Source organism: Echeneis naucrates, chromosome 4, assembly GCF_900963305.1.
Source record: "Echeneis naucrates chromosome 4, fEcheNa1.1, whole genome shotgun sequence".
NCBI lineage: Eukaryota > Metazoa > Chordata > Actinopteri > Carangiformes > Echeneidae > Echeneis > Echeneis naucrates.
Window position 1 is genome coordinate 9,384,745 of NC_042514.1, and position 13,286 is coordinate 9,398,030.

General features: G+C 41.6%; 3 protein-coding genes across 4 annotated transcripts; 1 reads left to right on the top strand and 2 right to left on the bottom strand.

The window, feature by feature from the left end:
• The first annotated feature begins 819 nt into the window (after window positions 1-819).
• gtpbp6 (GTP binding protein 6 (putative)) lies at window positions 820-5,143 on the top strand. Its single transcript, XM_029499870.1, has 10 exons — window positions 820-1,545; window positions 1,621-1,758; window positions 1,973-2,043; window positions 2,126-2,256; window positions 2,388-2,458; window positions 2,561-2,719; window positions 2,806-3,014; window positions 3,099-3,247; window positions 3,381-3,533; window positions 3,625-5,143. The coding sequence occupies exons 1-10, from the start codon at window positions 1,173-1,175 to the stop codon at window positions 3,749-3,751; spliced, it is 1,581 nt and encodes a 526-aa protein (XP_029355730.1). The 5' UTR covers window positions 820-1,172; the 3' UTR covers window positions 3,752-5,143.
• plcxd1.2 (phospholipase C, X domain containing 1, tandem duplicate 2) lies at window positions 3,778-6,436 on the bottom strand. The gene is made up of 6 exons (XM_029499871.1): window positions 6,082-6,436; window positions 5,758-5,894; window positions 4,889-5,017; window positions 4,652-4,807; window positions 4,393-4,576; window positions 3,778-4,301 (listed from the first exon to the last, which is right to left on the bottom strand). The coding sequence occupies exons 1-6, from the start codon at window positions 6,155-6,157 to the stop codon at window positions 4,039-4,041; spliced, it is 945 nt and encodes a 314-aa protein (XP_029355731.1). The 5' UTR covers window positions 6,158-6,436; the 3' UTR covers window positions 3,778-4,038.
• A 1,560-nt stretch (window positions 6,437-7,996) lies between these two features.
• Window positions 7,997-11,041, bottom strand: plcxd1.1 (phosphatidylinositol-specific phospholipase C, X domain containing 1, tandem duplicate 1). Of its 2 annotated transcripts, none has more exons than XM_029500552.1 (6): window positions 10,633-11,041; window positions 9,826-9,968; window positions 9,623-9,751; window positions 9,232-9,387; window positions 8,398-8,578; window positions 7,997-8,295 (listed from the first exon to the last, which is right to left on the bottom strand). In XM_029500552.1, exons 1-6 carry the CDS (start codon window positions 10,811-10,813, stop codon window positions 8,051-8,053), a joined length of 1,035 nt encoding a protein of 344 aa, XP_029356412.1. In that variant the 5' UTR covers window positions 10,814-11,041; the 3' UTR covers window positions 7,997-8,050. The 2 variants fall into 2 exon arrangements, with proteins under 2 accessions (XP_029356412.1, XP_029356413.1); XM_029500553.1 differs by having other exon boundaries at window positions 10,470-10,774.
• Window positions 11,042-13,286: the final 2,245 nt, after the last annotated feature.

Below are 13,286 nucleotides of genomic sequence, written 5' to 3' on the forward strand. Positions count from 1 at the left end.
AAGCAAGTAAAAGTTTTGAAAAGATGATATTCGGCCTCCAAAACCACGTGACAATATAATATGGACTAAAGACTAAGAATGTGATTGTTAAGAAATGATAATTAAATGTAAAAAGACTAATTAAAACCCATTTTCCCCTTTCACTTTTACAATCCTAAATACGTTATTATATTTGTCTACGCTTTTATTCATTCTATAATTTTCTTGCTACTATTGTGTGATTATGGGCTATTGCCATTTTCTAACAAGCTTGTTTGTTAAAACGAAACGAAGCTAAAAATAGTCAGTCCTCAGCCATCACACAGCTTCAGCAGCAGACTGAAAGCGATTGGGAAAGACAGGAACATGGTGTAGCTGAAAGTAAAGAGGAACCTTCAAAACAAGCTGAGATTTAATGAACTGAAAATATCTGCCAAACGACTCGTAATACTCTCAATCTAAACCATAAATGGCAACAACAATAAAGATAAAGCTCAGTAGTATCGGTCAGAATAAAATCAAAATGAAAATGATATTAAATCGAAATATGTCAAACTTCTTTAGTCCACAAGAGAGACTGTTGTTTTGAGAAACGGATATTTTTTAATAAACAATATTGTTTACGTTTGTCGTAAAACAATAGCACTTCTCTTTACTTTCGATTTGTTTAGCTACAACAAAGTTTTCGTTTTTTTTCAGTGAACAAAAAAGGAAGCGGAAATGACGTAACCCGGAAGAAGATGATCAGCAAAACGAGATGATTTTACTTCCTGAGTTTAGATTTACAGGCGTCTTATTATATCCAAGTTACGTACAAATGTATCGTTTATTATGACTTACGTAGAAAAGTCCCTACAAAAAACACAACATTCAAACCCACACATATAACAGCCTGTCTGTTTTTAGGCGTATTTTCATACTTAGTCAGAGAGGAAACGCTGCCTGCGAGTCAGTGTGGAGAGAAAGCAAAACTAAAAGTGACCTGATCAACAACAACAGGACAGCTACACAACATGCTGCCGAGTGCAACACACACACACCGGCCGGCTGACATCTAACAGAGGATCAGGTCGGAAAAATAATTCAGCTAAAGTCGCTGACACTGTGTGTGTCCGGCTGTGAGCCTTCAGTCAACAACAACAACAACAACACACCTTATCTCTGAAGTAGGCCCAGAGCTGACCGCGGTCACCATGACAACACTGAGGCGGATCTGTCCGTGGCTGCCGCTCCTGCAGCGGTCCCGCCACAGAGCAGCATCCCGGGCCTGCAGCCTCCTCCACACTGCTGCACCGACCTCCATCAGACAGCAGCGGCTCTCAGCTGCAGCCCCCCCGCCGTCCAGAGCGTTTGCACTGTCCGCATGCAGCTCAAAGAGGAAAGGCGACACTGACAGTGGACCAGACGTGGGACTGACAGAGGAGGATGGAGAGCTCCTTGAGGACAGTGAGGTGGAGACGCTGTTCCAGGAGCAGGCCCCCGCAGGCATCGCAGGGACTCAGCACCGGGTCTTCATCGTTCAGCCTGATGTGAAGTGGGGGAGCAGGAAGCAGCACCTGACCACAGGTGAGCAGGTGAGCATGGAGGTATGTCAGCAGGATCATCCCACAGGGTTTATTTCACTGTTTGCTCTCTCCGCAGCTGAGCTGATGATGGCTGAGGCAGTGGGGCTCGTGAACACCTTAGAAACCTGGAGGGTGGTTGACACCATCATCCTCTCCACCAAGACACCGGGGAAGAAGAGGATATTTGGCAAAGGCAGCTTTCAGTCTCTTACAGGTAGTTATCCAAAATCACTGTCCGCTCACACCAAGCAGCCATATTATTATGACCAGATACCACAGTATCTCCATGTCTCGATAAATCAGGGCTGTTTTGGCAGAAAAAAGGGGACCTGAGCAATATATTAGGCAGGTGGTCATGACGTTATGACAGATTGGCGTATGAATCCATTCATTTAACCATGTTGTTATTGGCGTTCTTTTCCCTTCAGAGAAAATCAAGCAAACAGCAGCAATCTCTGCTGTGTTTGTGAACGTTGAACGTCTGTCTCCTTTGTCTGAGGTGAGCATTTCTGAAAATCACCCCCCAGCCATGTATAGAGGAGATTTATGAACTAGCAGTTGTCTTTTTTTCATCCACACAGAGGGAGCTTGAGGAAGCTTGGGGTGTTAAAGTTTTTGACAGATACTCAGTCGTCCTTCACATCTTTCGTTGCAACGCCAGAACTAAAGAGGCCAAGTTACAGATCTCTCTGGCTGAGATTCCCTTATTGAGGTAACTGCTTCAAATATTCCACTCCTTAAATATTTTAATTAAAATAATGTGTGTTACACTGCATCTAATTATTCCTAAATCTGGCCTTAGGCTGCTATTGTCTTGGTAAACTGTTTGCATGCCATTGTCAGATCCCGTCTGAAAAATGAATTCGCAAACATGGATCAGCAAGGTGGAGGAGCAAGGTACATCGGCGGCTCAGGTATGTTGGCACTGCTACAGCTGAGTGGCAGACCCCCTCTCTGCGAGAGTTATTGAACTGCCAAACTACAACATGATTCAGCTTGATGGTTGTTCCTGACAGGTGAGACATTGTTTGAGGTCCAGCAGAGGCTCCTGAAGGAGCGTGAGATAAAGATCCGCTCAGCACTGGAAAAACTGAGGAGGAAGCGGCACCTTCTGCGATCTCAGCGAAAACATAAAGAGTTCCCCATTGTTTCTGTGTTGGGATACACCAACTGTGGTGAGGGACCAGAAAGTCCAGCAAGTCACTGCTGCTATGCTATAGTTTATGTTGATACTTTCTTTCTATCTTGGTTTTCCACTCAGGAAAGACAACTCTGATCAAAGCACTGACTGGTGACAGCGGTCTCCAACCCAGAAACCAGCTTTTCGCCACCTTAGATGTCACTGTGCATGCTGGCCAGCTGCCTAGTCGCATGACTGTCCTGTACGTGGACACCATTGGCTTCCTCTCCCAGCTGCCACACAAGCTCATTGACTCGTTCTCTGCCACCCTGGAAGATATTAAACACTCAGTGCGTACCATATACTCATATCTGAGATGTCTATGACCTTTCAGAGCAGAGTTAGTGACTCCTTGCCTGTTTTTCTCAAACCAGGATCTGTTGATTCACGTCAGAGACATCAGTCACCCAGAGACGGTCAATCAGAAGGTGAATGTACTGAATGTCCTCAAAAACCTCGAAATCCCTGACAGGCTGATCAACTCCATGATAGAGGTCCACAATAAAATTGACCTGGTTGACAGGTAAGAGTAACCTTGTTTTACATACATGCTGAGGCCAAGTTTGTGCCTAAGAAAAAAAAACGTAGAAAAATACAAATGTCTGTTGTCAAATCCATAAGATCTAATGGGTTTAATTTCGTGTTGTTGTGCTCAGCTATCAGTCTGAAGAGCCGGACACAATCCCTATATCTGCCCTGGGGGAGCTGGGCCTGGACAGGCTGAAGAAAGTAGTAGAAGAAGAGATTGTTAACTGTACTGGAAAACACATCTTAGATCTTAAAGTCGACCTCAGCAGTTCTCAGTTAAGGTGAGAGAGTTTTTTAATTTTGTTTCATACATAGAAAAGAATGTAAAAAACTTAGCGTCCGTAATTAATTAATGTTAATCTTAACCCACAGCTGGCTGTACAAAGAGGCCACAGTTCAGGACATGCAGGTGAACGCAACTGATGGCTCAGCTGTTGTCAAGGTCATCATCAGCAATGCTGCTTATGGACGCTTTAAGAAGCTGTTCCCACGCAAATAGCAAAGAAAGAAAGAGAGTGATCCATGTTGATTAAGAAACTGTATGCGTCGCCCAGTTTATTAAAACAGTTGAAAGTACAATTATGTAAAAGAATAATGTAAATTCTTGTAAACATAAATACAAACAGCAGAACGTTTCAGGACTAAAAAAGGACCTCAAATTGATGCAAACTGTTTTGAATGTTTTCCTCCATTCAAAACTCTACATGTGGTCAAAAAGAGCATATAAATGGACAGAAATATAAAAAACAAATTGAGGTATTTTGGCATAGGTGCAATGGAATGAAATTATATTTTTTTTGTCTGGCTGCCATTCCTTTTTAAAAGTTTTTGGTTTAGTGAAATGACCAGAGAGCAGAGGGGAAGTGGCCCAACAAAGTCTCCTGCAATAATGTTGAGGCTCTTGGGGTCTGATCCAGGGACTTGCTGCTCCACCCATTTCTTTAAGCAGTTCCAGTTGCTGAAGGTCAGGGTCCGCAGCGATTGCCCTGGATTTGTGGTTATGTAATATCTATCAGCTGTCAGGTTCAGGCCAGAGACGAAGAAGCCCTCTAAAACAACAAAAAACTAATTATAAACACAGTTTATAGTGTTAAAATGAATGTCTCTAATGTCTGCTCTCTGAGTGTAAGTTAGGCTCACCTGGACGCCCCATAGCTCTGTTCCAGTCCAAATAAGTGATCACTCCTTTTGCAGTGTGCTGGTTGGCCCACCAGTAGGGGATGTCAGGCCACAGCTCCCGGTGCCCCTCTGCAGTCTTTGAGTCGTAGGACAGGATGACCTGGTAACCAGAGGCCCACAGACTCCGCAAGCTCAGGGCTGATTCCTGTGGAGGGCAGATGTGGCAAAGCTCAGTGCTGGTTTTTTAATCAAACACGAGCTGTGCGAGGAAAATACTGACCCCACGAGGACAGAGTTTAGAGCCAAACAGCTTCTTCAGGGAGGAAATCAATGATTCATGACATCTATCATCCATTCCTTCAAAATGGCTGCAAGCAAGGATAACAATCTCCTTTGGATGAGACTCTAACCATGTGGCAACAGACCAAAGCGTTTCCTGTACAGGAACGACATTTAAAGTTAACAAAAATACTATAAAAGCCCAAATGTAAGCATTTTTTAACGGACTTAAACCCACCAGAACTGTTAAATATGTGTATATGATGTGTGTGAAATACAGCTCATTGGATGGGTCATCTGGTTTGGACGCAATGCGGAAATCAAAGAAGCGGATCCCCATGGAAAGCTGCTCCTCGATGCTTTTGTCCTGAAGAGAGAAACAATTCATTTCCATCAATACGAATCCACAGTACACGACTAGCAACTACTAAAGAAATTTTGTTAGATTAATTTGGGGGGTGAAAATGTATTTTCTTGCAGAATTCTATGAACATATTGCTCAACAACATTATTAAAAAATTTCCTGGACAAGTGGATCAAATAGAAACATGTTATGTGAGTAGGATAAGTGATGATCCCACGGAAAAACAGCAAACATCACCATCTCACTCTATTGTTTCCCCTCAGCAGTGTGGATCATGATTGCATCTCGAAGCTGATTGTTTCGGTTTAACAGACACAGATTGATTCTTTCAGTGATTGTCTTTCATCAATCTTATCTTTGTTGCAGTCAGCAACTGTTTTCATTGCAAAAGTGCTGAAGCTCTGGCAGCGTAGGCCTCCTACCAACAGCATTCCCACCTCACAAAAACCGAAGTTACCGACTTAACATTGAACCACTAAATATTATTGTTGTTACTTTTTTGTTAGCATATGTATAAACTCAAAAGAAACTTAATTCATCAATTCAAAGATTTCCATTTTTGCTCAAGTGGCGTGACATGGTTGGGCAGATTACCAAACTCCAATTTTAGGCTCAACAGGCCCTTTTAGGAAGAGCAGCAGTAAGATGACAGTGTCAGTCTCACAAAAGGCCAAAAGACCAATCACAACCAGCTGACCTACTAAGTTCACTTGACCATAGGTGTGACACTTTACACTTTGTACCTGTGTGGTAGTCCATCTAAAGATGACGGGTCTCGTAAAGCAGTGGAAAAGTTTATCCAGGAGCCTGAAACAGTCCGACTCAGACCTGACCAGGGGGGAGTTTATGTCCAGGCAGTAACTCATGGCATCGTGGCTCCCTATTATTTAAATGAAGAAGGTCAACATGTTTCACAAGGTTGGACATGAACAATTATCATTAGAAGAGAACTCAAACGCACTCAGTTTATTGTAGGAAATACAGTGTGTTTGTGCTCTCATATAGGTATAGAAGTCATCCATCAATGGGAAGTTATTTCACAAAGCAGAGAAAGGTGTTTACTGTACCAGGTATGGCCAGGTCGGTCAGAGGAAGGTCCCACAGCTCCTCAGGCAGAGCTGACATCCAGTCCTGGAGGCTCATGTCGCACAGCCGACCTCAGACCAGCAGGAGACTCACTGTGCACAGGTCCGATCTGCAGGATGGGAAAGCTGTTTCTCATCATACGACCGAGACTGACCGATCCTCAGCGGGATCCTCCGCAGTGATCTGCTGCCGGACGGAGGAGCAGCAGGAAGAGAGGGATCTCTGGATTTCCTGGTTTCTCTGTGAAAGTGACTGGTGACGAGTCACTGAGGTGGAGCAGGTCGGTTGGGGGGGGGCAGGGCCACTTTTTTATATCTGCTATGGCTTTTTAGAGGCAGTATTTACATTCACACACTCTGTTTCTGCTGTGACGAAAAAGAAGAAGGAAGTGCTAATCAAAGTCAGAGGGGGCGGAGTCAGTTAAAAACTCGAGAATCTTGGATTTTCTTGTAAAACCTACAATACTTATTTTTATTTTCAGATCAATAGCTTTGGGGATATGGCTCGATATAGAGTTTGATTATCATGTAATATATAATCCGAGTGTGATTATTACCAGTGTTGTCTGTTGTTTGCTTTGTGATTTATTTTTTTTACATGTATAAGTTTGAATTCAGATTACTACTGTCTTTTAAAGGAGTGGAATGAGATGTGGCAGTTTTTATGTAAATATAATTTATACATCCCCCCATAAACACCAACCTTCTCCACAGTAGATATGACCTTTCACTCTTATAATCACTCTTAAATAATAGGCAGACCTTCCACTGAATGTAAAAAACAAAAAGTAAGGAAGACGAATACAGCAAAGTCCCTGATTTAATAAGAAAAGCATAAATAAGACAATTCTTTTAGTTTTCAAAACTACATCTGTAACTTGAATTCTAACTTAACTCAAGCGACTGAAATAACTGTGGACAGTGGCTAGTCTTGATTATTGATGACATCAAATCATCAAATCTGTTAGTCTGTGGATGAGAAAAAAACTTTGAAATTGTATTTATATTTATTTAATGGCAATGTGGTGCAATAAAACATAAAATTGCCATTATTGACTGATATTATGGAGTCTACATCACTCCATATTTTGCATTTCTATTTAACTCATCTGAGTAAGTGTTTGACATTTAATCATTATTTTTGTTATGTTGTCAATAAGGTGCATTTGAAAAAAAAAAAAAAGCCAGACAGATATTTAGAGTACTCAGTTTAGGGGAAACACAAGCTGGGACTTCTGCAGATTAACATAATTTCAGTCGACTGAGATGAGACGGTGCCTGTCTGGATGCTGAATGAAGACAGAGAGCTATTTAGATTAAAAATGCTCAAGTTTATTTGAAAAGCTCATCTCCACAGGCACAGTGGTGCAGCATTAGTTTAAAACAAGGTCGTTGCCCTGTTGACTTAAGTCAGTTTTAAGTAAAAGAGTCAAGGCTGTATTCATGCAAATATCTTGTCCATGCACTTTGCATAAGTTTATGTCTTCTCTACATTCTCTTGAGATAAATATGTGTATTGTAGGTGTAATCATTTAGCTACTTCTTAAAATTGCTGCCCACATGTCATTTTTTAAAAATTTTACATTGCAGTTGTATGTGCTCTTCGAATATATTGTTTGTGCTTACTCATTTAAAATAACTACATTAAATTGAGATTAGTCATATAATTATTGCTTTGGTCACTGTAACATAAAATTAGCCGCCTTGCTGACTTTTGACAACCGATACAGTGCATTGCATAAATACAGAACTTAATGTAAACAGAGGTCTGTTTCCAAGCAGCTTTAAGACAGAAATATACATTTCAGTGCCCCCAGTAAGTGCATTTATGTGTAAATGAATAGTTCAAGTACTCAAGTATTTTTACATGTCAATCTTAACAAAACACTCATGTGTATTTCATGCTGTGATTCTGTTTTTTTTTTGTAGAATAATGCATACTGGTAAAAAGTCATGAGGACAATTTCAGTAGTTTCTCATTCAGTGTAACAACAGTTGGTACAAAACGGCTCTCCGTGATAAAGTCCCCAGCAATAATATTAAGGGAGCCCACTGTGGAGCCGGGGGTCTGCTCTGTAACCCAGCTGAGCAGAGTTGGGTACGTGGACATCACCATGTCCTTCAGGGACTCTGTCGGGTGTGTGCAGATGTATTTCAGATCCTCTGTCAGATTAATTCCTGTCACAAAGAAACCTCCTGAAACACAAAATACACATGATTTTTTTGAGCAGTTTAGGACCATTACAGCTCCAATTAAATAAATAGAGTTATTTTGCTCAAAAATACTGAGCAGATTACCTGGTCTACCAAGTTTCTTCCTGTGTTCAAACTCTTCAATTAGAGCCTCAGCTTTGCATTTATTTGCCCACCAGTAAGGTATCTGTGGCCACAGGTCACTGTGATAGCTGGCAATATTGTGCTCATAGGAAACAATTACTTGGTAGCCTGAAGTCCACAGATTTCGAAGAGTTAATGATTCCTACAATCAACAGAATAATAGTCTTATTTCCATATGCTGGGAAACTGTTTAATATTCTTACAAATGAGGCTGAAATTATTTTAGATTTCTTAGAATCAAATGACAAAAAAAAAAAAAAAATAATAATAATAATAATAATTTAAAAAAAAAAAAAAAAAAACAACAACAACAACAACAACAACAACAACACACACACAAGTCCATTGGTTCCTAAATCTACTGATGTAAATCTTTGAAACCAAGCAAAAAAGTGCATTTTTTAGGATCTTTAGGACTTTTATCTGAAGATAAATACACATGGTAAATATAAATAGGAAAAGTCATGTAGCCAATACTGCCCGTCTTAATTCAATGGTGGTGCACTTCCCTTTTGTGTATTTAAAAAAAAAAAAAAAACAAATCAAAGAGCTGAAGCTGCTGTTTTTAAAATACAAGCGATAATTATGCTACTTCTTCAAATACAGTGAGGACTTACTGATTTACTTTTAACAGTTTTTGGACAATTGAGAGCTACATTGAAGGCCCAAACCAGACATCACTTGCTAGTGGGATCAATTCATTTAAGCAACAACAACCTTCCCCCTCCAAAAAAAAAAAAAAAAAAAAAAAAAAAAGCCAACTTAATTCAACTCTTTCAAAAACAAAAGTCTTACCATCTTGGGGCAGAGTTTGGAAATAAATACTTTGCGTATGGTTGTGAGCAGCAGCATATGGAGCTCCTGGCTCAGACCAAGGAAGTGGCTGAATGAGAGGATGACCACTTCTTTTGGATGAGTGTCCAGCCACTGTCTTATCTCCATTAGAACAGTCTGCCAAGAAAACACAGGGGACCATTTATTCTTTGTATAACAATAATGCAATCTCAAATTTTTGGTTCTTCAAATGAATTTAACAGTTAGTGGAACATGGCAAAGTTGCTAAACATTGATACCATGGTTTCTTAACATTCGGCAGCTAAGCAAGGACGATGCAAGCAGCTTGGAAGGTTTTAAAATTAGCATGTTGGGTACACAAACGCTTTCCGTTTTAATTCCCTTACTTTACCTCCACAGTGAGTGTGGTGTAAACGCCATGGTAGAAATAAAGATCACTGGAGCTGTCGTTGGGCCTGTGTGCAATTCTGAGGTCACAGTATCTCACCCCACAGTCCAGCTGCTGCTTTATGTTGTACTCCTGCAATACACAAAGTTCAGGATTTCCTCATTGGCCAGTAACCATCAGCTAGAGCCTCTTCCATGATTTATTACCTGGGTTATTGCCCACTTGTACACAAAGGGGCGAATGAGGGGCTTCATGTATTTGTCCAGTTTTTGAAGCATGTCTGGTTGAGTGAGGTCAACGGGGGATCTGTCATTCATGTCCAGACAGTAAGTTATTGCATTGTGACTGCCTGATTGGAGTGAAAAGGAACACACATAGATCACCATTAGTTTGTTTCATGCGATGGCTATAGAGGCACAGGCAGCCCAAAGTGCTGCATCGAAGGAAAATTCATGCAAATTCTCAACAGAATGAACAAATTAGGTAAACATCTTCAATTTCCAATTTGACAACACACATTCAGCAAATACAGAAAATGCCCATCACTTTTCAGTATGATGCAAATATAAACATGTCAAAAGGGGCAAAACATTTGTTTGACTCCTTTTAATGCATTTCTCTTTTCAAACACTGCACATGTGCTGTCAAACTGCTGAGGTTGTTCTTTCATTTGGATGTGTTTTCTTTAGTCGCAGTGCACTGAAGGCCACCATCAGACAGCAGCTCAAACAGGCTTTACAGTTTGGATGGGCATCCTCGGTGACCCCAAACCATTTACATGCTCACATTAGACTGAATTTCCTTAATACCATTCAATCAGCACCACAGTGTGTCATTTGTGGCAGATTACCCGGGATGGCCAAGTGGTACAGTGGGATGTCCCACAGAGCACATGGCAGGTGAGACATCCAGCTCTCCATGGGCAGCTCTCCCAGGCTCTGCTCAGTCTGCCGGGACATGCCGAGCGCCAGCGTCCGCACAAAGTCAGACAGCAGTCATGTAAGAGTCCAGACCTGCTTCAGCGGAGACGATTCGATCCGATGTAGTCGATCTGGGTCGTTTTTGCGGCAACCGGGATAAATTTGCTGTCTCATACAGTAATGTGAGGGAGGCGGTCTTATTTATCCGACCCTTCCCTCCAGCCGTGGAATCAGATGAGAGGATTAGATGTGTGCACCAAAAGCAGCAGCCCATTCCGGAGCACTAGATGTCATGGCTGGGCATAAAACATGCATGGTGTGGCCGTGTCGCTCTCCAGTCGCTCAGGCTGGGTACCGATCAAACCTGCACACCCCGGGACGGCGAGCACGGCGGGACCTGCGCATTTTTATCTGACCGTTGGCTGTCCACGGCGTTCAGAGGGCGGCGCGGTCCAGGTGCGGCTCCCGGCGGGAGTCGGGTCCGTGAGGTGCAGCGGCAGGATGTGCTGGGAGGCCGGCTCCGCGCCTGCTGACGGATCATCAGATCCGGATCGGCTCCTCTCTTAAAGGGCCAGCTGACCGACACAGCTGATACTGCTTCCCCGCCCCGGGACGACAGAAACAACGGGAAGTACGGCACCCCCCCCCCCACCCCGCCATCTGATGCTGGAGGTAAAACAGCAGGTGAGACTCATTAAAGCGAAGGCTAAGGCTAATAGTCCGGTATAAAAAAAACAAACAAAAACCAAAAAATTGACTTGTGCAGTATTTTAGTTTGTTGCTAGATATCGTCTGAACTATATTCAACTTAAATTGCTCGTTTGCTTTTAGTTGGTAATATCTAAATTTTAAGTAATTCATGGTCAATTTAGTAAATTGACATCGTTCCTGCTAGCTAACAACTAGCTTGCTAGATTTTGTTAGCACCTCGCTATTAGCATTTAGCTTCAGTGCAGTACTGTTGAGAGACGCTGACGGTCTCATTTCAACCAAAACAGCAGTAGTGATGTGTCCTTCGTGAACATTTCGTTCATTTTGAACGAATGTTATGTCATCTCAGTGGGTGATTCAGTGTTTTATTTTTTCTCCGGTCAGCGCACAGGCTCAGATTCGTTCACAAACGGGTCTTTCTGCCTCATATTCTCTGTGCGAATGGATGGTTCGTTCACGACTCATACAATAGGGCCTTTGGATCTGAGTCTCTGATTCACTTGTCTCAGTGTAGAAATGACTGATTCGAAAGTTAATGTTAGTTATGCAGCTATGGGATGGATGTTTCATTTGCCTTTCAGCTGGAACAAATTCATACACTACAGGTCTTCAGTGAGCAGGTAGGCTGAAGTGAACATCCATCATAGAATGAGATTTTTTTTTTTTTTTAATGATAGGCTGAGCGCCCTCCTGCCAGCAAATGAAGTAATCAGTATTTTGTCTTCAGTAGGCTTTGGCCTAAAAGGGGGCTCAATAGTTTAACTAAAGCAAACGTGTGAATTATATGCCAAGTGAAGCAAACCATGTTGCTCTCAAGTGTTTGAAAGCTGTGCTTTTTCAGTCATTACTCAAATGACAGCTACAGCGCCACACTGGTTCCGATGAACGAAATGAATAAATGACTGGGTTAGGGTTACATCAAATGAATGAATATATTACTGAATGAGATTGAAAGACCTGAGTCTGTAGTCCCATCACTAAACAGTAGGCCTGAGTATTTCAGGAAGTACATGAAGAATGCATCAGAACCACCAGAAACAACCATTTATATTTTGCCCAGTGTCAGCTAGTTTTGGTGTTTCTGTGTGCTCACAAATACAGTAAATACAACTGAACACTCTACATATTTGTAAAGATTTTGTTTCAGATATATTTGTTAAAAAATGATTTAAGAAATAGTTTAAATTGCCCCAGTAAACAAATATCTTATAAATAAAGTGGATACCCTTTTCCACTGATAATTAAAAAGGAAACTATTTTGAGCTGGTTATGTTTCACCCAGATACAGCCACTTTAAAATAGTATTAGGACACATTTTCCCTTTTGGTAACTGGCCTTCCTTGGGCTTCGTGCTGCTTCTTTGCCTTACAACCATTAACCATCAAGAGAAAACATCACTTTCTGAATGATCTGCTCATGAAGAATTAAAAGAGGCCAAAGTGAGACCTTGTTTTGCTTTGAGAGATTGTGAACTGCTAACCTAGATGATAAAACCCAAAGTTAGCATTTTGGAGGCTGGATTACTGTTTACTAGGGGAACTAGGGGACAGTGTTTTAAGTAATGAGATGTATACAATTTCTTCAGTTATAACTGAAAACTTTAATGCTTCCACAGATTTAAGCAAAAACATAATAGTCCCACAACTTTGGTGGAAATATGAAATCCACTGTAAACTTTTTAATTTCTTCTCTCCCCATGCACTGGTTTTTAACCGATTAACTGACATCTCCATTGAAGTACATGATAGTCAATCTCTTTGTGCTAAGCTCTGCAAGTGAGTCTTGTTTGACGTAGTGTCTCATCTAGTCTGGTCTGATCTGGTCTAGTCTCTACTCTCTGCTGGGAATCGAACCGCACCATTCTTATTGCGGGGTGACAGCAGTAACCACTACGCCACCACACCACCGTGCTGCTTGGGTCACCACGTACATTTACATCAATTAACCTAGACATGTTAAGGTGCCCCCACTGGGAATTGAACCACGGCCACTACGCTCAAGTCACCACATTCGGCCAGTTCCGTATTATTCTTTGT

Coding starts and splice junctions, on each gene's coding strand:
- gtpbp6 (XM_029499870.1), top strand. CDS start 1,173: ATGACAACACTGAGGCGGATCTGTCCGTGGCTGCCGCTCCTGCAGCGG. Junction 3,015..3,098: donor TGGAAGATATTAAACACTCA/GTGCGTACCATA, acceptor TTCTCAAACCAG/GATCTGTTGATTCACGTCAG. Junction 3,248..3,380: donor AAAATTGACCTGGTTGACAG/GTAAGAGTAACC, acceptor TGTTGTGCTCAG/CTATCAGTCTGAAGAGCCGG.
- plcxd1.2 (XM_029499871.1), bottom strand. CDS start 6,157: ATGAGCCTCCAGGACTGGATGTCAGCTCTGCCTGAGGAGCTGTGGGAC. Junction 4,808..4,888: donor ACACATATTTAACAGTTCTG/GTGGGTTTAAGT, acceptor GTTCCTGTACAG/GAAACGCTTTGGTCTGTTGC. Junction 4,577..4,651: donor CTAAACTCTGTCCTCGTGGG/GTCAGTATTTTC, acceptor TGCCCTCCACAG/GAATCAGCCCTGAGCTTGCG.
- plcxd1.1 (XM_029500552.1), bottom strand. CDS start 10,813: ATGGGCTGCTGCTTTTGGTGCACACATCTAATCCTCTCATCTGATTCC. Junction 9,969..10,632: donor AATCGTCTCCGCTGAAGCAG/GTCTGGACTCTT, acceptor CACTCCAATCAG/GCAGTCACAATGCAATAACT. Junction 8,579..9,231: donor CCAAACTCTGCCCCAAGATG/GTAAGACTTTTG, acceptor TGTTGATTGTAG/GAATCATTAACTCTTCGAAA.